This window comes from Aquarana catesbeiana, linkage group LG01 (assembly GCF_042186555.1).
Source record: "Aquarana catesbeiana isolate 2022-GZ linkage group LG01, ASM4218655v1, whole genome shotgun sequence".
NCBI classification, from domain to species: domain Eukaryota; kingdom Metazoa; phylum Chordata; class Amphibia; order Anura; family Ranidae; genus Aquarana; species Aquarana catesbeiana.
This window is the reverse complement of record NC_133324.1, coordinates 513485440-513509614: the sequence shown is the minus strand read 5'-3', so window position 1 is coordinate 513509614 and position 24175 is coordinate 513485440. Positions and strand designations below refer to the sequence as shown.

At 43.9% G+C, this 24175-nt stretch overlaps 1 protein-coding gene across 1 annotated transcript in view; it reads left to right on the top strand.

Moving 5' to 3' along the window:
- Positions 1–16809, top strand: part of SHC2 (SHC adaptor protein 2) — a 67067-nt gene extending 50258 nt beyond the window's left edge. The window contains exons 11-13 of the mRNA XM_073594026.1: positions 1973–2265; positions 4688–4822; positions 15102–16809. Coding sequence (XP_073450127.1) covers positions 1973–2265; positions 4688–4822 — 428 coding nt within the window. The 3' untranslated portion in view covers positions 15102–16809. The remainder of the gene's footprint in view (positions 1–1972; positions 2266–4687; positions 4823–15101) is intronic.
- Positions 16810–24175: the final 7366 nt, after the last annotated feature.

Genomic DNA, 24175 nt, shown 5'->3' with positions numbered 1-24175 from the left:
TTGCCAGTGGGGTTTTCTGACAGAATTTGGGCTTACCTACCCGTGCATGTGCAAAAGCAATATCCATATATATTTTTCTTCTTATATATATTTAGATTTTTACATGAGAATTCTAATGCTAGGCATGCACAGGTGCTTCTGCCGGGAAACTCTAAAGGCACTTTTACCAAAGTATATATACATATATGCACATATATTTTTATGGAGAGTTTTTTTTTTTAAACAATTTTTTTTTGTTTTTAGAAGACTTTCTTGAGTGGGATATTTTCAACCTGTTTAGATGGTTAAACTATATCAAGCATGCATCACCGTTAAAGTTTTTTCTTTATTTATATATCTTTTGTGGGTTTGGCTTGTTTGTCTTTATTTTTGTCTGAAGAGTTAACCTTGTGATCATGTGAGAGAGAAGTTCAGCTGACTCACCTTTACATCAACTGAGAGCATTGTGTCACCTGTAGTGGGTGTACACGATGCCTAATTATACCAATTTACGGTTTTGTTTTCTTGCATATATATGTCTGTCATTATTTTAAAACTTAGCTATGAATAAGCACCTGCTATAACAGTGTGAAATGCGTCAGTGGTTTTATCCTTGCTGCATGGATTTATTACAACAACAAAGAAATAGTTTTCATTGCAGTGCGGCCATCTGGACCTTTTTGTTCAATTTTTGCATATGGCTGCATATTGAGCTGCACCCACGCCCGGAGAGGGGAGAGATCATTAGGAAATAGACACCTAGAGCAGGTTTTTCTTTTTGTATCATATCTTGAAACATGTTATTTTGATGTTTTTTAATTGTCCAGGGATAATTCCCTCTGCATTTTTAATGAGAGAAAAAAATAGCTTTTGTTATAAAAAACAATATACCTTTAGCAACATTTTTTTGCTAGTTCTCTCATATGCCTAATTAAAGTCTCATATGTTTTGCTTTGGCTTTTGTTTGTTATATGTAGTAGGATGCTTCTTCCACTTAACAATATTGGATTTAGAAATGATGAATATGGTCACTGAGATGATGGCTCTGAATCTTACACCTTTGTGCAGGTTTATGGCATATAACATGCAACTAGGAAATTATTGTGCTGTGTGTATTACTTTTGAAACAAACAGAATGGAACAGCCAATAATCTTATAATGTAACTGCGTCCATAGTTAATGTGCAATTAACTATTCATTATCGGCATTAGCCACATATCTCATTGTATATATACCTAGGGAGTTTCTCAGGAAACACAAATGAGAAAAAGCACTTGTACACATAAAAAGAGTACAGTTGTCACAAGATATCAATGCCTTTGTAAAACAAATGAATAGTATATAGGGGAAATTTGCAGTACAACACTGGAAAACAAGTTTTAGAATAAAAATGATTCCAACTGTTTAAAATGTTTTGCCTAGTTTCACATTTTCTCCAGGCAACTTTCATTTCTATCTGCATTTACTGTATGTAAATTTATTAGTGCATAAACACAGTGTAGGCATATCACAGAAACAACAAAACATATACAAGTTCTTTATGAGAAACACTATTTCTTTACCTGTCTTTTCCTATATCATAGTAGAATATGAAAACATCAGTAAACAAGGGCTACTGTACAAGGGCAGATGTGATGCAGTGTGATGTGGCAATGGGATTTATTTACTAAAGGCAAACCCAGTTCACTTGGAAGTGCAGTTGCTGTAGATCCGAGGGGGATATGAAAGGAAAATTAAAAAACAGCATTTTTGCTTGTACATGATTAGATGATAAAATCAGCAGAGCTTCCCCTCATTTCAGATCTTCCCCTCAGATTTACAGCGACTGCACTTCCAAGTGCACGTGTAGTGCAGAGTGGATTTGCCTTTAGTAAATCAACCCCAATGCTTGATAGTGTCAGCAAGGTTTGTACTGTGTGAATAGGGCTATTTGGTCTGTAGATAAACACAATATCCAGCCAGTATGCAATTAACTAATATCACTTGGTGTTAGGACCATTTGAAGATGCTTTGAAACTCCATGAGTCCAGCCTCTCAGTTACCCAAAAGGTGGATCAATGGCCAAGTCCTCCAACCAGAAGAGCTCCTGTTGCACCTACAGAAGAGCAACTCAAAGGAGAGCCATGGTACCAAGGAAAAATGAGCAGAAGGGAAGCGGAGAAACTTCTTCAAAAAGATGGAGACTTTCTAGTGAGGGACAGCATCACCAACCCAGGACAATATGTGTTAACAGGAATGCACAATGGACAGCCCAAACATCTGTTATTGGTGGATCCAGAGGGAGTGGTAAGAACCTTTATTGAGATTAGATCATATGTTGGAACTACTATTCCCAAGCTTCTAGGCTCTAGTTAAATATTACTGTTATCATTGAGATATGAAGCCTTTTAATATACAATGGGGTTGGTTTACTAAGGGAAAATAGATTTTGTACGTGCAGTTGCTCACAGAGCTTAGTAAATGAGGTAAGCCTTCACGTTGCAAAGAATACCCAATCACATGCAAGAAAAATAAACAAAACTGCATTTTTGCTTGCACATGATTGGATGATGGAAGTCAGCAGAGCTTTTACTCATTTACTAAGCTCTGGAGCTACTGAACTTGAAAAGTGCATAGTGTATTTGCCTTTAGTAAATCAACCCCAATGACTTTAATGTGTCTAAATGCAACATGGATTCACAGCGATCACATAATCGGAAAGCTCCCGATTGGCAGTATGCATTGGGAGCTTACTGATCCCCGCTGGCTACATGGCTAGGGAGCATATATGCGGCCCCTCAGCGTTAAGGCCCATCCGCTAAGAGGCTGCATATATGCATACTGTCAGCGCCAAGAGGTTAATCAAACTACTGATATTTGAAACAGTTGGATGATGGTCATATACTTTGGTAAGTCTATCATTTTGTGATATCCAACATTGATTGGTCACTAGGGTGTGTTAGTGTATTGAAAATAGTTCTAGCAAAAGGTCATCACTCACTGCTTTTACTGGTTTTGTATTGACACCTTAAATTCTTGTGAAGGAAGGTTCCTGTATCATTTGGTAGACTGACATAATTCCACAGTCAAGACAAACCAATGCTGTGATTTTAAAGTGTGAGTTCGTTCGAAACTGATATTTTAGTGATATTTGCTTACTTCTGTGAACAATCATTGATTATTTATTATTATTTGTATATAATCCAGTTTTTTTTTATTATTTTCTGTTGTCTACACATACTATAACTCTGTCTGCCTCAGTAAATTAAAGGGTTCTTATGCATAATAATCATTTTTAAGTGCAGTAACCCATAGCAACTACTCCACATCCAAACTCTGCCATTGAAATCAGTCCTTTACAAGATGGAATGTACTTGGATACTAAAATTAACATATATTTAAGAAATATTTCTTAAAGTGCACCTGTCTTGAGACTATGGACATATCTTTACATAATATTCTCAAAATTTACAAAGATCACAATAAAGACTGTTAGCCTAGAATGCGGTGACAAAAAGGTCTGACAAACAGCCAAGATTCTGGTGCAGTACACAGTAATAGGAAAAAAGCTAAAGTTTTTGGTGCTTCAGTTATGATTTTAAAGATACTTTTCTTCACAATGCCTCTAGCTACTGTTGTGAATGATGCTTATTTTAAAGTACCTTTATGGAAAAAGATCAGTGAAAAATGTAGCACTAAAAATATGAAACAATAAACATTGAACAATATATCAAGTATTGTGTTTAAATAATAAAAACTTTGTGATAAAAATCAATCTCAAATATAATGAATATAAAACAGAACATGTATATAATGAATAGAAACAAAGTTCCAAAGGTGAAACAATCCTATGGTAAACATAAACATATATGGAGTCCACCACGAAAAGTTGTCGCTCAGAAGTGGGGTACAAAGGCCTTAGCAGGCATGTAGAGCATCAGGGATAGTGTGTCCTCCACCCGAGATAAGGGGTCTACACTCTTACTGGAAATAGTGGACTCGAATGCCAGCGACAACGAGTCAATCAAGCGAGGATAGCCCGATCAGCAGATTTCCAAACGATCCAGGGAATCCAAAGAACTCCAAGAACAAATCCAGGGAATCGTGCAGGTAACTGTGAGGCTGGAACTCGGATGTTAAGCAGCCAGACCGGAAAGCCAAAAACTGATTACAAGATCACATTGCTGAGTCATCAAAAAGTTCACATTCTTCACTTCTCTCAAAAGTGGTAGCAGCTGACTGTTTGAATTTTAATATGAGCTGAGGATTGGTTGACTTCCATATTCCAATCATGTGCAAGCAAAATACTGTCATTTGGTATTCTTTGCAAAATACATTTTCATCTCATTTTAAGCTAATTGAAATTTCCCTTGCAAAATGAAAAGCATATTTACATTTAGTAAATAAACCACACAGTAAACATTTTTTTCTGGAGAAAAAAAGGCCACCTGCTGTTATTGTCAATGGCACCTGGCAATACTGTGATTGATTAAACGTTTTTGATTAACAGGAGAGTGATAAGATTGGCAGCGATGAGACTACAGTACTTCCTCATTCTTCCACCTTGTCCTGGCATGGGAGCTGAAAAATCTCCCCCAAAATTGTTTTTGGTCATTTAATAGTGTAGTGCTAAATTATAGTGTTTTGTAACAGTTTTTTTGTACTTGGATCTTTGTCACACTTGTCAAGAACTGGAAATTTACACCATTAATTTTCTGGTGTTTTGCAGGTCCGGACCAAAGATGTGCTCTTTGAGAGTATCAGTCATTTAATTTCCTACCACTTACATAACCAGCAACCGATTGTGGCAGCTGAGAGCGAACTGCACTTGTGGCAGGTGATAGCACGGAGAACAACATCCTAGGTAAAATATCATAGTAAAAAAAAAAAAAAAGCTGTAAGCAGAAAACAGAAGGCACATGTGTTAAATAATAGTAGTGTTGATTATAGTATCTATCTACTGTCAGGTCCATAAATATTGGGACATCGACACAATTCTAATCTTTTTGGCTCTATACACCACCACCACAATGGATTTGAAATGAAACGAACAAGATGTGCTTTAACTGCAGACTTTCAGCTTTAATCTGAGGGTATTTACATCCAAATTAGGTGAACGGTGTAGGAATTACAACAGTTTGTATATGTGCCTCCCACTTTTTAAGGGACCAAAAGTAATGGGACAATTGGCTGCTCAGCTGTTCCATGGCCAGGTGTGTGTTATTCCCTCATTATCCCATTTACAAAGAGCAGATAAAAGGTCCAGAGTTCATTTCAAGTGTGCTATTTGCATTTGGAATCTGTTGCTGTCAACTCTCAATATGAAATCCGAGGAGATGTCACTATCCGTGAAGCAAGCCATCATTAGGCTGAAAAAACAAAACAAACCCTTCAGAGAGATAGCAAAAACATTAGGTGTGGCCAAATCAACTGTCTGGAACATCCTTAAAAAGAAAGAATGCACCGGTGAGCTCAGCAACACCAAAAGACCCGGAAGACCACGGAAAACAACTGTGGTGGTTGACCGAAGAATTCTTTCAGATCAAGAACACTCTCCAGGAGGTAGGTGTATGTGTGTCAAAGTCAACAATCAAGAGAAGACTTCACCAGAGTGAATACAGAGGATTCACCACAAGATGTAAACCATTGGTGAGCCTCGAAAACAGGAAGGCCAGATTACAGTTTGCCAAACAACATCTAAAAAAGCCTTCACAGTTCTGGAACAACATCCTATGGACAGATGAGACCAAGATCAACTTGTACCAGAGTGATGGGAAGAGAAGAGTATGGAGAAGGAAATTAACCTCTCATGATCCAAAGCATACAACCTCATCAGTGCAGCATGGTGGTGGTAGTGTCATGGCGTGGACATGTATGGCTGCCAATGGAACTGGTTCTCTTGTATTTATTGATGATGTGACTGTTGACAAAAGCAGCAGGATGAATTCTGAAGTGTTTCGGGCAATATTATCTGCTCATATTCAGCAAAATGCTTCAGAACTCATTGGACGGCACTTCACAGTGCAGATGGACAATGACTCGAAGCATACTGCGAAAGCAACCAAAGAGTTTTTTAAGAGAAAGAAGTGGAATGTTATGCAATGGCCAAGTCAATCACCTGACCTGAATCTGATTGAGCATACATTTCACTTGCTGAAGACAAAACTGAAGGTAAAATGCCCCAAGAACAAGCAGGAACTGAAGACAGTTGCAGTAGAGGCCTGGCAGAGCATCACCAGGGATGAAACCCAGCGTCTGGTAATGTCTATGCGTTCCAGACTTCAGACTGTAATTGACTGCAAAGGATTTGCAACCAAGTATTAACAAGTGAAAGTTTGATGGATGATTGTTAATCTGTCCCATTACCTTTGGTCCCTTAAAAAGTGGGAGGCACATATACAAACTGTTGTAATTCCTATACCGTTCACCTGATTTGGATGTAAATATCCTCAATTTAAAGCTGAAAGTCTGCAGTTAAAGCACATCTTGTTCATTTCATTTCATTTCAAATCCATTGTGGTGGTGTATAGAGCAAAAAGATTAGAATTGTGTCAATGTCCCAACATTTATGGACCTGATATATTGAAATGTTACTAACAGAAAAAAAGGTATAATAAACTACTTTTACCCAAATATGGGGAATAGTTGTTTTTGATGCAGAGATCTGGAGTAATTGGCATGGCATTTTATATATTGGAACTGATACTGTTGGTGCCTGATTAAATAAATGTGTGGTTCCTAAAGTTCAACCCCATCCAAAAGGTTTTTTTTCTCTAGTTTTAGTTCCTTAGCACTGCAAGAATGATTAAGTTCACCTATGATGAAGAGTGTGCCGATTATCTATCTGTACCAGTACAGAACCATGGATTGAAAGTGGAAAAAGGAGAAAAACATATTTTAACCGCTTGCCGACCAGCCGCCATCATTATACTGTGACAGGTCGGCTCCTTCCCACGAATCGCCGTAGATGTACGTCGGTCCCTTTAACAGCTATAGCAGGCGCGCGCGTGCCCGCTGCACAGCAGAGGAGCTTATACGTGTCCGCGATGTCCGCAGGCCACCCACAATCGCTCCACAGAGAGCCAGAACAGGGATCTGTCAGTGTAAACAAACAGCAGGAAAGCAGGAAAGTGAAACTGAACTTCCCATCAACATTCTGGAACTAATTGCTATTCAAATATCCCTTTAATGTCAGGCTCCTCAGCTTTGGGGGCACCCAATGAGGGTAAAGTCAGACTTCGCACTGCGTTCGTCAACCACCACCAAAGCACCAGAAGTTGTGCAGCTTAAACTGAGGCAGATCTGATTCTGACCTAGGCAGCACAGCATGTTTCAGCCCTAACTGTCGTCCACATTCATGAATCTATATCTCAACTGACATTGGCTGGTCCTGGGAGAGTGGTTCCTTCACCCCAGGGTGTTGCAAGACCTCTGTCATAGGTGGTAATGGTGGGCATTGGCGTTCTAGTATCCTGGTTCAACACCAAACTGGGTAGATTTGTCATCAGTTCCAGGGATCCTCGAGCCTTCGCTGTAGATACTCTGGTGACTTTGGTTCTCCCTTATCTATGCCTTTCTTCCCATAAAGAACTTCCTCAGCTGCTACACGGGATCTATGTGAGGGCTTTCCAGTGATCTTCATGGCACTAAACTGGCTCAAAAAAGTGTGATACTCAGATGTAATTTATATCCTGATAGACACTGTACTGCTGCTTTTTGACTTCCCAGATCTTCTGTCGCAAGACTGGTCCTCCATAGGGATGAGCCGAACACCCCCCGGTTCAGTTCGCATCCAGAACATGCGAACGGACGGAATGTTCGCGCGAACATTCGAACACCAATAAAGTCTATGGGACGCGAATGTGAAAAATCAAAAATGCAAATTTTAAAGGCTAATATACAGTGGGGCAAAAAAGTATTTAGTCAGCCACCAATTGTGCAAGTTCTCCCACTTAAAAAGATGAGAGAGGCCTGTAATTGTCATCATAGGTATACCTCAACTATGAGAGACAAAATGTGGAAACAAATCCAGACAATCACATTGTCTGATTTTTGAAAGAATTTATTTGCAAATTATGATGGAAAATAAGTATTTGGTCACCTACAAACAAGCAAGATTTCTGTCTCTCACAGACCTGTATCTTCTTCTTTAAGAGGCTCCTCTGTCCTCCACTCATTACCTGTATGAATGGCACCTGTTTGAACTTGTTATCAGTATAAAAGACACCTGTCCACAACCTCAAACAGTCACACTCCAAACTCCACTATGGTGAAGACCAAAGAGCTGTCGAAGGACACCAGAAACAAAATTGTAGACCTGCACCAGGCTGGGAAGACTGAATCTGCAATAGGCAAGCAGCTTGGTGTGAAGAAATCAACTGTGGGAGCAATAATTAGAAAATGGAAGACGTACAAGATCACTGATAATCTCCCTCGATCTGGGGCTCCACGCAAGATCTCACCCAGTGGGGTCGAAATGATCACGAGAACGGTGAGCAAAAATCCCAGAACCACACGGGGCGACCTAGTGAATAACCTGCAGAGAGCTGGGACCAACGTAACAAAGGCTACCATCAATAACACACTAAGCCGCCAGGGACTCAGATCCTGCAGTGCCAGACGTGTCCCCCTGCTTAACCTCCCTGGCGGTATGATTATGTTGGATTTTAGGTGCTGAAAGCGGTACAATTATTTTGCATGGAAATTTGGTGTTTTTTATTGTAGGCCTGTAATTCTTAGCAATAACACACTTATATCTGTCCAAACCAGAGTCTAGTAGACATCTCGGGTGTGATAAAGTTTGAAACACAAAATCATAAATTATAATAAAATAAATAACTATAAATAATTATACCAAATAATATAATAATAATAAAAAATATTCAATAATGTAATCAAATCAAAAACACTAAAATTTGCTCAGTTGCAGAATTGTCGCTGTCATTACTTTTGAGTGTTTGATGATGGATCTCCCCACAAATCACTATCGCTCAATTCTGCAAGTGATTCTAATTTATTATCGCTGTTTTCTAGGTGCTCTAAAATCACTTTTGATGTAAAGGGACAGTTTTGGTTGCTATGGACAATCTCCAGTTTCCAGGCAGAAAGAACAGTTTTTATAATATAAAACTGCATGCAGGACACTGGAGAAACCACTAGGGACAAAAGGGAGGTGAAATAATTACATGCAGTAATGTAATCTGTAAGATTACAGTGTACTATATGTATTGTGTGTTTCACTTTTTGAATTTGGCACCATTCTCCGTCCCCGTGCGTTGCAACGCTCGCAGGGAACGGAGCTCGGCTCCATGATAGATCGAGCGTAGGACGAGCCACTCACAGTGCGGGGAGACATCGCAGGATCCAGGGGACAAGGTAAGTGACCTCTCCTGGATGCTGCGATGCGATCCCGAGTCTGGCTCGGGGTTACCGCTCTTGGTACTGAAATTCTACCCCGAGCCAGACTCTGGAATACCGCCAGGGGGGTTAAGCCAGTACATGTCCGGGCCCGTCTGAGGTTTGCTAGAGAGCATTTGGATGATCCAGAAGAGGATTGGGAGAATGTCATATGGTCAGATGAAACCAAAGTAGAACTGTTTGGTAGAAACACAACTTGTCGTGTTTGGAGGAGAGAGAGTGCTGAGTTGCAACCAAAGAACACCATACCTACTGTGAAGCATGGGAGTGGCAACATCATGCTTTGGGGCTGTTTCTCTGTAAAGGGAACAGGACGACTGATCCGTGTACATGAAAGAATGAATGGGACCATGTATCGTGAGATTTTGAGTGCAAACCTCCTTCCATCAACAAGGGCATTGAAGATGAAATGTGGCTGGGTCTTTCAGCATGACAATGATCCCAAACACACCGCCCGGGCAATGAAGGAAGGCTTCGTAAGAAGCATTTCAAGGTCCTGGAGTGGCCTAGCCAGTCTCCAGATCTCAACCCCATAGAAAACCTTTGGAGGGAGTTGAAAGTCCGTGTTGCCCAGCGACAGCCACAAAACATCACTTCTCTAGAGGAGATCTGCATGGAGGAATGGGCCAACATACCAGCAACAGTGTGTGACAACCTTGTGAAGACTTACAGAAAACGTTTGACCTCTGTCATTGCCAACAAAGGATATATAACAAAGTATTGAGATGAACTTTTGATATTGACAAAATACTTATTTTCCACCATAATTTGCAAATAAATTCTTTCAAAAATCAGACAATTGTCTGGATTTGTTTCCACGTTTTGTCTCTCATAGTTGAGGTATACCTATGAAGACAATGTGGGAGAACTTGCACAATTGGTGGCTGACTAAATACTTTTTTGCCCCACTGTACAAGTTATTGTCCTAAAAAGGGTTTGGGGACCCAGGTCCTGCCCCAGGGGACATGTATCAATGCATGTGATGCGGGAGCAGTGATTTAAATGATGCTTAATGATGCTTAAAGTGAAAAAATAAAAGTGAAATACTCCTTTAAATATCGTACCTGGGGGTGTCTATAGTATGCTTGTAAAGTGGCGCATGTTTCCCGTGTTTAGAACTGTCCCTGCACAAAATGACAATTCTAAAGGAATAAAAGTCATTTAAAACTGCTTGCGCTGTAATGTAATGTCAGGTCCCGGCAATATGGATAAAAATTATTGAGAAAAACGGCATGGGTAACCCCTCCCAGCTCATTACCAGGCCCTTTGGGTCTTGTATGGATATTAAGGGAAACCCAGCACCCAAATTAAAAAAAGAAAAGGTGTGGGGCCCCCAGACCCTATACACTCTGAACAGCAGTATACAGGCGGTCCAAGCAAGACAGGGACTGTAGGTTTGTTCCAAAGTTGAATCTGTTTGTAATTTGGAACAGGTACATTTTTTGTGTAGCTCCAGACAAAAAATCTATTAATCTTTTTGGATAACATAGGGAAGGGTTATCCTCACCCCTGTAACATTTGTTTTGCTGTCTGTGCCCCTGTTCAGAAGATTTCACCTCACTTTCTGTCCCAATGACAATTGGATTTTGAAAATTTTGAGTTTTTAGGGAAACAAGGATTGGTGATAATAAAGAATCAGTGGAGACACATTTTTCCCATATTAACTCTTACAGGAGAGAATTTCCTCTCACTTCCTGTTGTCTCCCGCCGTTTGTAAGTAGGAGTCGTTTGTAAGTCGGATGTTTGAAAGTAGGGGATCGCCTGTATATACTATACGGCCTGCCCTAAATACTCTGCAGAAATTTGGGCCTTAGGTGTTGGTGGTACCAGAACACTGTAAGCACTTACAGTCTTGGTGGGCGCTGGAACGGGCCCTGCTGTGAAATATTATATCAAGAATTGTAATTACATGCCCCTGTTGAACAGGGTCAGAAAAATTGGGCCTTTGGTAGTGGTGTGGTGGTGTTGCTACAAAACTGTAAGTCCTCACAGTTACTCTTGGTGGGCGCAGGAACAGGCCTTGCTATGAAATATTATATCAAGAATTGTAATTACATGCACCTGTTGAACAGGGTCAGAAAAATTGGGCCTGTGGTGGTGTGGTGGTGTTGCCACAACACTGTAAGCCCTCATAGTTACTCTTGGTGGGCGCAGGAACGGCCCCTGCTGTGACATATTAGAGCAAAAATTATAATTACACGCCCCTGTTAAACAGGGGCAGAAAAATTGGGCCTTAGGCACTGGTGCTGGTGCCTCAACACTATAACCCCTCACAGATACTCTAGTTGAGTGCAGGAACAAGCCCTGCTGCAAAATATTACAGCAAAAACTGTAATTACACGCTCCTGTTAACCACTTAAGGACCGAGCTATAGCCAAATAACAGCCACAGCGCGGACCTGAATTTCCGGGAGGCTGTCATAGAACATCCTCCCCTTTGCGCGCTCCCCACGTGCCCCCTGCAGGGCGCTGTGATCACCGAGTCACCGAGACTCGGGTGATCACCGATCCGAGTAAGGGGCCGATCCCCGCCCCTTACCAGGTGATCAGCTGTCAGCCAATGACAGCTGATCACGTGTGTAAACAAAAGCTTGGTAATCGTTTTTTTAAAAGCCGATCACCAGCTTATGCTCAAGGGCCATTGGCCCCGAAGAGGAGGGAGGCACATCTGCCTCATCTGTTCCCACAAATACCGACTGCCAGTGGCCACAGTGCTCACCAGTGCCACCTATCAATGCCCATGAATGCCACCTATCAATGCCCACAAGTGCCACCTATCAATGCCCACAAATGCCACCTATCAATGCTCACCAGTGGTGCCAATCAGTACCTCATCAGTGCCACCTAGCAGTGCTGCCTTTCAGTGTAGCCTATCACTGCCACCCATCAGTGCCCATCACTGCCAGCTATCAGTGCCACCTATTAGTGCCACTTCTCAGTGCCCACCAATGCCACCTATCAATGAACTTCAGTGCCACATCTCAGTGTCAGGTAGTGCACACCAGTGCTGCCTATCATTGCTCACCAGTGCCACCAATCAATGCCCACCAGTGCCGCCCTATTGGTGCCCATCGGTGCAGCCCATCGTTGCCCATCAGTGCAGCCTCATCAGCGTACATCAATGAAGGAGAAAAATTACCTGTTTGCAAAATTTTATAACAAAATATAAAAAAATATAATTTTTGTTTTTAAAAAAATTAGATCTTTTTAAATTTTTTTAACAAATAATAAAAACTGCAGAGGTGATCAAATACCACCAAAAGAAATCTCTATTTGTGGGAAAAAATGATTAAAATGTCATTTGGTACAGTGTTGTATGACCGTGAAATGGTCATTCAAAGTGCGACAGCGCTGAAAGCTGAAAATTGGTCTGGACAAGAAGGGGGTTTAAGTGCCCAGTAAGCAAGTGGTTAAACAGGGGCAGAAAAATTGGGCTTTAAGCACTAGTGCTGGTGCCACAACACTGCAATCCCTCACAGATACTCTAGTTGAGCACAGGAACGAGCCCTGCTGCAAAATATTACAGCAAAAATTGTAATTACACGCCCCTGTTAAACAGGGGCAGAAAAATTGGGCTTTAGGCACTGGTGGTGGTGCCCAGAACCAAAAATGTTCTTAGAAGCTATCAACATGAACATTGAGGAGGAATAGGATAGTCACTCAGCTTAACAGGATAGTCACTCAGCATCAGCATAGGCAGTCTTCAAGGGATCTCACATTCATAAAAAAATTAATCGGTTACATCAGCATCAGGTGCTTGGTAGCTGGTGATCCGAGACTCATTCATTTTTATGAAGGTGAGCCGATCAAACGAGTCTGTGGACCGGCGCACTCTGTGATCGGTTACAAAGCCTCCAGCAGCACTGAATGTGCGTTCAGATAGAATGCTAGATGCAGGACAGGCCAGTAGCTCAATTGCATACTATGCAAGGTCTGGCCAGTGATCCATCCTCAAGACCCAGTAACCGAGTGGATTTTCGGTTGGAAAGGTCTCCAAGTCTGATCTTGCCCCAAGGTATTCCTGCACCCTGCCTTTGGCCAATTATGGCTCTCTTTGCTGACGGTGCTGTAATTGGCCAAAGTATGTGGGTCATAGTGCATGCTTGGCCAATCATCAGCCAGCAATGCACTGGAATTACGCATTGCATTATGAGGCATGATGCGCCAATCAAATTTGGCGCCAACACCCCATAATGTTCGATCTTAGTCGAACGATTGAACAGCCGATGTTCGAGTCGACCTCATGTTCGACTCGAACTCGAAGCTAATCCCTAGTCCTCCATATTGCTTCTTGGTCACTAGCTTTGACAGCTTTGCTGTTGAAGTCCAGATCCTGAGGGTCAGTGGCTTGTTGGATTTGGTCATTTTTATGCTCCTCTGTGCTAGGAAGTTGACTTCTCACATTGGCTAATGTTCCACCTGTAAAACCTATTTTCCTTGGTGTGAATTAAAAAAGTTACATTTTAGGCAGTTCTCCATGGGGCAAATCCTGGCCTTACTCCAGTGGGGTCTGGATCAGCATTTAGCCTCAAGGGGCAACCTGGAGACCTAAGACATTTTTTCCGAAAGTGGTCTCTTTATTCTTTCTTAACCAGGACATTATCCTGCTGCCCTTTGTCTGGCTTTAGAATGTCCCATGGATGTTCTCTTCACTGTTTGTATATAGTCTGTACTGTGTGAGCTTACCTCTCCACTACGGACAATTTGATTTTGCTCCACCATGGCACAGTGAATTTAGCAAATCATTGTTCAACCCTTTTCTGTAAAGGCCCACTATACTTCACACAGGTGCCTCTTCAGCTTTTCAGCATCATCCATCTGTTTCACAGATTTTCATGGCTGTCTCCTGTTCCTCTGTTCACAAGTTTGCAAAGTTTTAACATTTGGATTCTCCGGCCATCTGCTGACACTGACTTCGGCCAAAAGATGCTAGAGGCTACTGTTCGAAATGGCTTCTTTGACCCTTCTGTTCTGTGGGCCTGTTGGAGTATGTTTGCTGTGTTCCTTACCCCTGTCTGTGATCTGTAGTGTACAAAAAAGAATTTTTTTTTTGGATATAGAACTGAAAAATGTATTTCTTAGCATATAGTACACAAGACCCTCCCCTCTGTCTGTGTATCCTTTTAATGCTTGCTGGGGATTGCTGGGAGTGGGGGGGGGGGTGTTATATGGGGGTCCTGACAGCTCTGCTTTGCCAGTATCCAATCACCCACAGGTGTGAACAAATAACCCAATCGTCTAATGCTGGCCAAAATATGGTCATTTAGACAGTTCGTTTTTCAGCAAGTTAATGGGCACAAAATCGATAATTGTTGGGGAGTTTTTGAGCCGAAAGAACGAAGGAAAGAAAGAAAGTTTGGAAATTTTCTGCTGAGCGAATTGAAGGTTAATGTATTTCCCATCTGAACTGTCTGACCTAGGTATATGTAAAGAATGAACAAAAAATGCATTCATTTATATCCATTGAACAATTTATTGGTCATTACATGATGGCAATATCATTTGCGCTCACGGCCGAATGTTTGTTTTTCGAAAAATGGGTTCGGACGATTTTTCGTATAGTGTATGGCCAGCATAAGACTCTGTGTCCTCTACTGTACTCCAAGAAACAGATTTTACAAGTAAATTAAAAAATCCAGTTTTGCGTAATAATTGAAGGTCTTGAATTGTGATGTAGATGATAACTGTTTTTTCATGCAATTGATTAGTAAGTTGTATGTCTTTCAGGGTCGCCTACAATTGGAGATGAACATTAATAAAAAGGGAAGTGCGCAGGAGCTTTTCCTAAATAAGGTCACAAATATTAACAACGCGCCATACATGTGGCCCTCTATTCTTCTTTTCTGCCTGAGATTACGTGTAGTCACTACTGGATTATTCTACTTCTTTATTTTTCTTCAACCAGGGGAAGTAGCTGAGTTTACAAGAAGTGGATCATTTCAAATAACACTGTTGGTGACTGTTGACATGAAACCCATCACTGTTAAAAAACTATGTAAGAAAAGAAAGGATACATTCTAGCCCCCACCAAGAGAACAATATTACCTCTGTATAAAAATGTGCAATTCTTTTTGAACTGTCAAAACAATCTATTGCTGTCTTTTCTCATTTTGCTGTAAAAGCTTACACCTTTTCACCACCATTTTCGGGTATCCCTTTGTGTCTCCCATGCATGGCTGACATGTTTGTAGTATAATCTGTATTATACACATTTCCTAAAAAAACAAACAAACAAAAGAAAACAAAACAAAAAACAACAAGATGCTGCTTTGATTATTTTTTTTATATACACAATAGTTCAATTATTCTGATACAGTACATTAGGCTTTCCATTAGATGGGATCGTTTTTTTTTTTTACAAACATAGAAAGAGTGGTGGGCAATAGAATTGCTGGGAAGTATGTGTAAAATATGTTACATGGATTGCACACATGATTAATGACTTTTGAGAAAATCATTCAATTATCACATAATGATTGTTTGCATTTTGGAGTGCTGTCACATCTCTTTAGCTTACTTGACTCTTGGACGAAATACAGAAATGGTCTATCTGTGGCCATCCTTTACAGCATTTTGATTAAAGCCAATCAAACGGTATCGTTAGCAGTAATCAGCATGGATTCATGTAGAATCGTTCTTTCCAAACCAATCTATTAACCTTCTATGAGGAGGTGAGTTGCCATCTAGATAAAGGAAGGCCCGTAGACGTGGTGTATCTGGATTTTGCAAAAGCATTTGACACAGTTCCTCATAAACATTTACTGTACAAAGTAAGGTCAGTTGGCATGGACCATAGGGTGAGTACATGGACTGAAAACTGGCTACAGGGGCGAGTTCAGGGTGTAGTGATCGGAATGGTCAGGGGTGGAAAGTGGGGTCCCCCAAGGTTCTGTCCTGGGACCAATCATATTTACTGTATTTATCGGCATATAACACACACTTTTTCCCCCTTAAAATAGGGGGGAAATCGTGTGTGCGTGTTATATGCAGATATAGGGCTGACTTGGAGGGGAAGGAGGGAATGAGCGTCGCCGAAATAGACAGAGCCAGATCTCCTGTGTAGTCGGCTCAGCTCACACTCAAGCCCAGTCACGCACCCTGGACGGCTCCTAGTGTTGACGTCCCGGCATTGGACCGGTGTTCTGTCGATCATAGGAGCTGAGCCAAGGGGCGTGACTGTGAGATCTGTCTATCTGCAGATGGGCACGGATTAGTCTGCAATTATGGACAAGGCTGAAGATGGGCACGGATTAGGCTATAATGACAGGCAAGGCTGCAGATGAGCACCGATTAGGCTGCAGAGATGGGCACTGATTAGGCTGCAATGATGGGCAAGGCTGCAGATGGGCACTGATTAGGTTGCAATGATGGGCAATGGCGAGGCTGCAGATGGGCACTGATCAGACTGCATTGATGGGCAATGGTGAGCCTGCAGATGGGCAATGGCAAGGCTGCAGATGGGCACTGATCAGGCTGCAATGATAGGCAATGATGAGGCTGCAGATGGGCACTGATCAGGCTTCATTAATGGGCAACAGCGAGGCTGCAGATGGGCACTGATAAGGCTGCATTAATGGGCCCTGACCCTTATTTTGCGTCAAAATTCCTTATTTAAAATGTAAGTGTTTTTCCTGAAACTTCCCTCTTTAATCTCTGTATTTGCGGATGATACTAAGCTAAGCAGGGCAATAACTTCTCCGCAGGATGTGGAAACCTTGCAAGAAGATCTGAACAAATTAATGGAGTGGGTAACTACATGGCAAATGAGGTTTAATGTGGAAAAATGTAAAATAATGTGTTTGGGTGGCAAAAATAGAGTACTGTCATTTTTGTGCGTATATTGAAACACGGGCAACTAGAGTGGAATTATGAAGAATTTTATGCATGCCTATATGTGTGTATGCGCAAAGACTTTACGGAACACTTTACTCGGGATCTTTCTGCCTGTAAGATCCCACATATAAACAAACATCAGTAAATTTTTATGTCCGTGTCCAAGAGGATTCAGGGTGCAAATACTTGAATGAATACTTTATTCCTATGTTATAAATCATAAAACAACAAATTATTGGCCTTATCCTACTGAGGAAAACTTATTGCAACAAGAAGAAAATGGTTTCCCACTTGCTGGATTCTTGCCTCCAATTTCTAGCAGAATTGTGAATAAATACAGCTGAAACAATTGGTGTGGCCAAAAGATAGTCAGTTTTCCTTCTGAAGCACAGCTTGCCCAAATGCTCAGTGTTGCTTTTGGTTTTACACACTTTCGTATGTAGCAACTAAAGACATTCCCCCAAAATATCCTTTGAATTCAGCTATGAAGAATAGGGAAACAATATTAACACAATAGCAACGCATCGACCCTGTGGCTGAAGAGAAGAAGACAACCCTTGCATATACTTTTACTGTTCAAAATCTCTAATAAATAAGCAAAGCGACGTTAAACCTCAATCCATCCTAATCTTGCCTCATGCTAACTAGTTATGATAATAATTGAACAGATTTCAAGACATGGTTCTTTCAGGCCTGTAGTATGAACCTGTGATTAGGTCTGCCTAAAATACAGTTTCAAATATCTAACTAAAAGTAGAAAATGGTCCACTTAGTATGTCTGTAATGGTGTTCACTGAAGTCTTGGTGAATAATGCATTTTTATGAACACCTAGATTTATTTTTGCCAAATACCAAAGCCAAGGTGACATCTGATTTTTATGGCATTGGCTACCAGGCACTGTCATACTTACTTGCATATAGAGTTTGTTATCTCCATTATAGATGTTACTACCTATTGCTACATTAACATAGCTGCCAACTGTCCCGAATTTCCCGGGACATTCCCGGGACTTGGACTTCATTCCCGGATTTGTGGTGTCCCGGGAAATGTCCCGAAAAATTCGGTTCCGGTTTTTGAAACCGCCGCCGCAGCCGTCGCCGCCGCTAGAGGTCGGCGGCCGGCGGAGACATTGTCTCCGCCGGCCGCCATTTTGTTGAAGTTCAGGAAGACGTCTGGGGGGAGGCTAGACGAAGCTTCTGCGTCGCCGCCCACCCCCTGCCCCGCTCCGCCTCGGCCCGCCTACCCCTGATATGGAAAGGGGCGGGGGTTCTAGGTGGGGGGTGAGCGCGCGCACCGCTGTGGGACACGATGTGAGTGGGGGGGGGCACTGGGGACACCTGATGTGAGTGGGGGGGGGCACTGGGGACACCTGATGTGAGTGGGGGGGCACTGGGGACACCTGATGTGAGTGGGGGGGGCACTGGGGACACCTGATGTGAGTGGGGGGGGCACTGGGGACACCTGATGTGAGTGGGGGGGCACTGGGGACACCTGATGTGAGTGGGGGGGCACTGGGGACACCTGATGTGAGTGGGGGGGGCACTGGGGACACCTGATGTGAGTGGGGGGGCACTGGGGACACCTGATGTGAGTGGGGGGGCACTGGGGACACCTGATGTGAGTGGGGGGGCACTGGGGACACCTGATGTGAGTGGGGGGGCACTGGGGACACCTGATGTGAGTGGGGGGGCACTGGGGACACCTGATGTGAGTGGGGGGGGGCACTGGGGACACCTGATGTGAGTGGGGGGGGCACTGGGGACACCTGATGTGAGTGGGGGGGCACTGGGGACACCTGATGTGAGTGAGGGGGGCACTGAGGACACCTGATGTGAGTGGGGGGGGCACTGGGGACACCTGATGTGAGTGGGGGGGGCACTGGGGACACCTGATGTGAGTGGGGGGGGCACTGGGGACACCTGATGTGAGTGGGGGGGCACTGGGGACACCTGATGTGAGTGGGGGGGGGCACTGGGGACACCTGATGTGAGGGGGGGCACTGGGGACACCTGATGTGAGGGGGGGGCACTGGGGACACCTGATGTGAGGGGGGGCTCCGCCGGGGACTCCTGGTGTGAGGGGGGCTCCCTTGGGGACTCCTGATGTGAGGGGGGCTCCGCCGGGGACACCTGATGTGAGGGGGAGCTCCGCCGGGGACACCTGATGTGAGGGGGGGCTCCGCCGGGGACTCCTGGTGTGAGGGGGGGCTCCGCCGGGGACTCCTGGTGTGAGGGGGAGCTCCGCCGGGGACACCTGATGTGAGAGGGAGCTCCACTGGGGACTCCTGATGTGAGGGGGGGGCTCTGCCGGGGACTCCTGGTGTGAGGGGGGGCTCCGCCGGGGACTCCTGGTGTGAGGGGGAGCTCCGCCGGGGACACCTGATGTGAGGGGGAGCTCCACCGGGGACTCCTGATGTGAGGGGGGGGCTCTGCCGGGGACTCCTGGTGTGAGGGGGGGCTCCGCCGGGGACTCCTGATGTGAGGGGGGGCTCCGCCGGGGACTCCTGATGTGAGGGGGGGCTCCGCCGGGGACTCCTGATGTGAGGGGGGGCTCCGCCGGGGACTCCTGGTGTGAGGGGGGCTCCGCCGGGGACTCCTGGTGTGAGGGGGGCTCCGCCGGGGACTTCTGGTGTGAGGGGGGGCTCCGCTGGGGGCACCTGATGCAAGGACGGACTCTGCTCGGACATCTGAAGCAAGGACGGACGGCTGGTGGCAGGCGACGTGGCTGGTGACACGCTCAGGGATCCCACTGATTCTGCATTATGGTGAGTTGAATGATTTCATTTTATATTACAATGTAATAATAGAAATAATGCGCTTCAATCATCCTGACACCATAACAACCATGGTGCCGGGATGATTGAAGCATTAACACCAGGTGTTTGGAGTATCTTTATCTGCTGATTGTTAAACTTTCTAGAATACACATATTTCTATTGTGTAGGATCTGGGCCTGCTGTCCCGTCATTTCCCTCTCTCTCCCTCTCTCTCCCCCTCTCTCCCCCTCTCCATCCCTCATTCATTTCAGACTCTAACCACACCCTCTAGAGCCACGCCCATTTAAGCCACGCCCACAATTTCGCATAAACCACGCCCATTTTTCGGCATGGCGCGCTTCGCGCGCCACACTTGTCTGTTTTTGCCAGGCCACGCCTGCTGACGAATGCCCCGCCCCCTAATTATTGGACAGCTCCGCCTACAGCCACAAAAGTGTCCCACATTTTTTTTTTACAATGTTGGCAACTATGCATTAATCAAACAACAAAAAACACAATTGAATTACACTTATGTGAACTGTCATATGTGCCAAAGAGTTTGTAATTCTGTCCAGCTGTTTTTGTGATTTGTACACCTTTTGTGTTTGAGTTAAGGAATATCATGGAGCCACTTCCTTGCCCCCAGCCTGCTGATTGGAGAATGAAGGAATGCCAAAAAACGGATAAGTCATCCACTTATTTTACTCTCCTCCTATAAACATGTTCCTTGTTATCAGGTGTGCATGCAGCATAGTCTGATTGACTGGTAGTGCTTCTCCTCCCTCTACCAATCTGAGTGCTCCTGTGTGAGAGGTGAGAGAAAGCAGATATCAAGACAAGTTTGGGTACTTAAAGCAGACCTCCGGGATTTAAAAAAAATCCCCCATTAGTACACCCCCACACAAAACACTAAACAGTTATTACATTTGTGAAATTTCTTACCGTTTAAGAGCTATGTCTGATTGAATTTTCAGGAAGTCAGCTTTGTGATTCAAAAAATGCATCATCTTTTCTGGCAGGCAGGATCTCTTAGAAGAGTGATTGCATCATATCCTCTTCTCTCTCTCTCTCTCCAGCTGTAATCATCCTACATTTCCCATGAATCTTTGGGATGGGAGTGAATGTGGGAGGTACACTAGGCTTGTACATGTAAATGTGAACTCGCCCACTTCAACATAAATCATACCCCTCATTCTGCAGTCAGCCAGCCATACATAAAACACGGTATGATAGGTTACAGCCTTATTAATACAAAGCAGTTTAATATAAATGCATATTGATATGATATTAATTTAATGCATTTAGTAAATACATTTAAATTAAATTAATATATTTAATGCATTTAATATAAATGCAAACCAGTGCAGCCTATCAGTGTCCACCAGTGCCGAATGTCAGGGACCACCATGTCAGGGCCCACCAGTGCCCCTTGTCAGGGACCACCATGTCAGGGACCACCAGTGGGCTAAAACCCAGCCAGGGCCTTTATCCTAAAGGGGGAATCTGATGTCAGACAGACAGAACTCAATCCAAACGGGGTAAGGCCAAGAAAATGTCCTTATACTCTCATATGGACCAGGAATCAGCTCCATAGTCAGTGGTCATAAATACCAGGGTAGTCAGAGTAACCCAAAAAGAAAAAGCTCACCATAGCGTAAAAACAAAGACACCATTAATAATAAAAATAGTATTGCACTTACAATAAGGAGTACAATAAAGAGCATTAGTAAGAAGCCGGCTGGCTTGTATAGACCACCCGTTCTTCCAGGATCGTAGCAACATGGCGAGGTCAGCACGTCCCTCCTACTGATGCGTTTCGTCACAAGCTGACGTCATCCTGGGGTACAGGCTGCACGCTGACTCACTGCTTATATAATAGACAGAAGAAACCACACCTCAATCTGAGTCTCGGGTGACAAGGTGTGGTTTCTTTTGTCTATTATCTATTATTGTCTCTATTTGTTGGCGGGAGATCGGCTCTCATGCTTACAGGCAGGGAGGGGGAGAGACTAACAGCAGAGAGCGGGATGACAGAGGCACGTAAACTGACCACCGTATCGTGGCTCAGAAGCCATGATTACTGTGGTCAGCACACACAGGGGGACACAGGAACAGACAGGATCAACCAGGTATATTACAAAATAGAAAGGGACAAATTATACAGCACAAGTACTGTGCTATAGATCATGCCTTAAAGGAACAGGATCTTTTTTATCTTTTATTTTTAGGGTACAACCACTTTAAGTTGTTAAGACATACAGTATCTCAATTTGTGGTCAGCCTTTTAAAAATACACTAGGGAGAAAAAAAAGTTTTTTATTGTGTGATTTTTCAGGGCAGCAGACTTTGAAAAAGTCTTTGTTCTCGTATCACCCAACAAGTTACTACTGATATGTTATCACTGCAAGCAAGCAGTGATACCATATCAGGAATTGGGTGTTGGCTAAAAATATCACCATCCAGTAGTGTATAGCATACTTAGAAAGGTCACTGCTCAACCCAATCTAGTCTATATGGTAAACGTGTGTAAGATGGCCTCAGCCTTTCACCACTCCACAAGCCATACCCTCTGACATGTTTCATAAAAGAAGACTTCTATGACTAAGCCCCGGTGGGTGGGATGAAACAAGTCAGAGGGTATGGCTTGTGAAGTGGTGCAAGGCTGAGGCCATCCTACACATGTTTACCACATAGAATGATCGCTGTTCAACCCAAGCTAGTCTAAGTATGCTATACACTACTGGATGGTGATATTTTTAGCCAACACTCCATTCCTGAGTACCAGTGGAACTATACACATTCCCCTTATATGCTTAGAGCATCACTACAAGTATTAGCAGTTCCAGGGACAAGAAAATTCAAGGTACAAATCATCAAAACTTGGTATTGTTTATACAAACTTGGCTAATTAGCAATTCTTTTTTTGAGTTCTTATTCCTGTTACTGGGTTCACCAGACAGCAATTATTTGCTGTTTCATAATAGAAAACAGAAATGAGAAAAATCTGATGCAGCTGTACATAGTAACCAATCAGCTTCTGTCTTTTAGGCCGGGTTCACACTAGTGCGACAAACGGGAGCATGTCGCATGATGTGTGAAAATCAAGGTTTCCCTATGGGAGCCGTCTTAACTGGTCCGACACAAGTTGGTCCGACTTTGAAAATGCTCCCTGTACTACTTTGGTCCGACTTTGATTCTACTTCAGCCCGGATCAAAGTCGGATCGCCGTATTGCATGATCTGACATTGGCATGCGACTTGTGCTCAGATGATCTTGAGGGGGAACTCCGCGCCAAATTTAAAAAAAACTGGGTTCCCCCTCCAAGAGCATACCAGGCCCTTGGGACTGATATGGATTTTAAGGGGAACCCCCTACGCTGAAGAAGCAGTGTGGGGGTCCCCCCCAAATCCATACCAGACCCTTATCTGAGCACGCAGCCCGGCTGGTCAAGAAAAGAGGTGGGGACGAGCGAGCGCCCCCCCCCTCCTGAACTGTACCAGGCCGCATGCCCTCAACATGGGGGGTGGGTGCTTTGGGGCAGGGGGGCGCCCCCACCCCATTATGACGTCACCACCCGGGGCATGATGGGACGGTGACATCATAATGGGCGGAGACACCGAATGACATCACCCGTGACCATGCCCCATACCTATATGAGTCATTGCGCACCTCGCACACGGCATTACAGAGGGAGAGAGCGTTGTGTCAACATCGGAAGAAGACCAGAGGGAAGAAGACGACAGGGAAGACCAGGCCACCGCTAGCAAAAGAGCGGCAAAAGATAGTGGAGGAGCCTAGCAGAAGAACTGGAGAGCGGGAGAAGACCCAGAGAAAGAGAGAAGAGGCCGGAGAGCGCGGAGGAGTCGGAAGAGACCCCCGAAGTCGGAAGAAGACCCCCGGAGCTGCCGAATAAATGACTTTAAAAACCTGTCTAGTGTGTTTTTTTTATTGACACTTTTTTCCCCAGGTGAATGGGTAGGGGTTTGATGTACCCCATACTCATTCACATAGGGTGGGGGGCCGGGATCTGGGGGCCCCCTAATTAAAGGGGGCTCCCAGATTCCGATAAGCCCCCCCGCCTGCAGACCCCGACAACCAACGGCCAGGGTAGTCAGGAAGAGGCCCTTGTCCTCATCAACATAGGGACAAGGTGCTTTGGGGTGGGTGGGCCGCAGGGCGCCCCCCCTGTCCCAAAGCACCCACCCCCACATG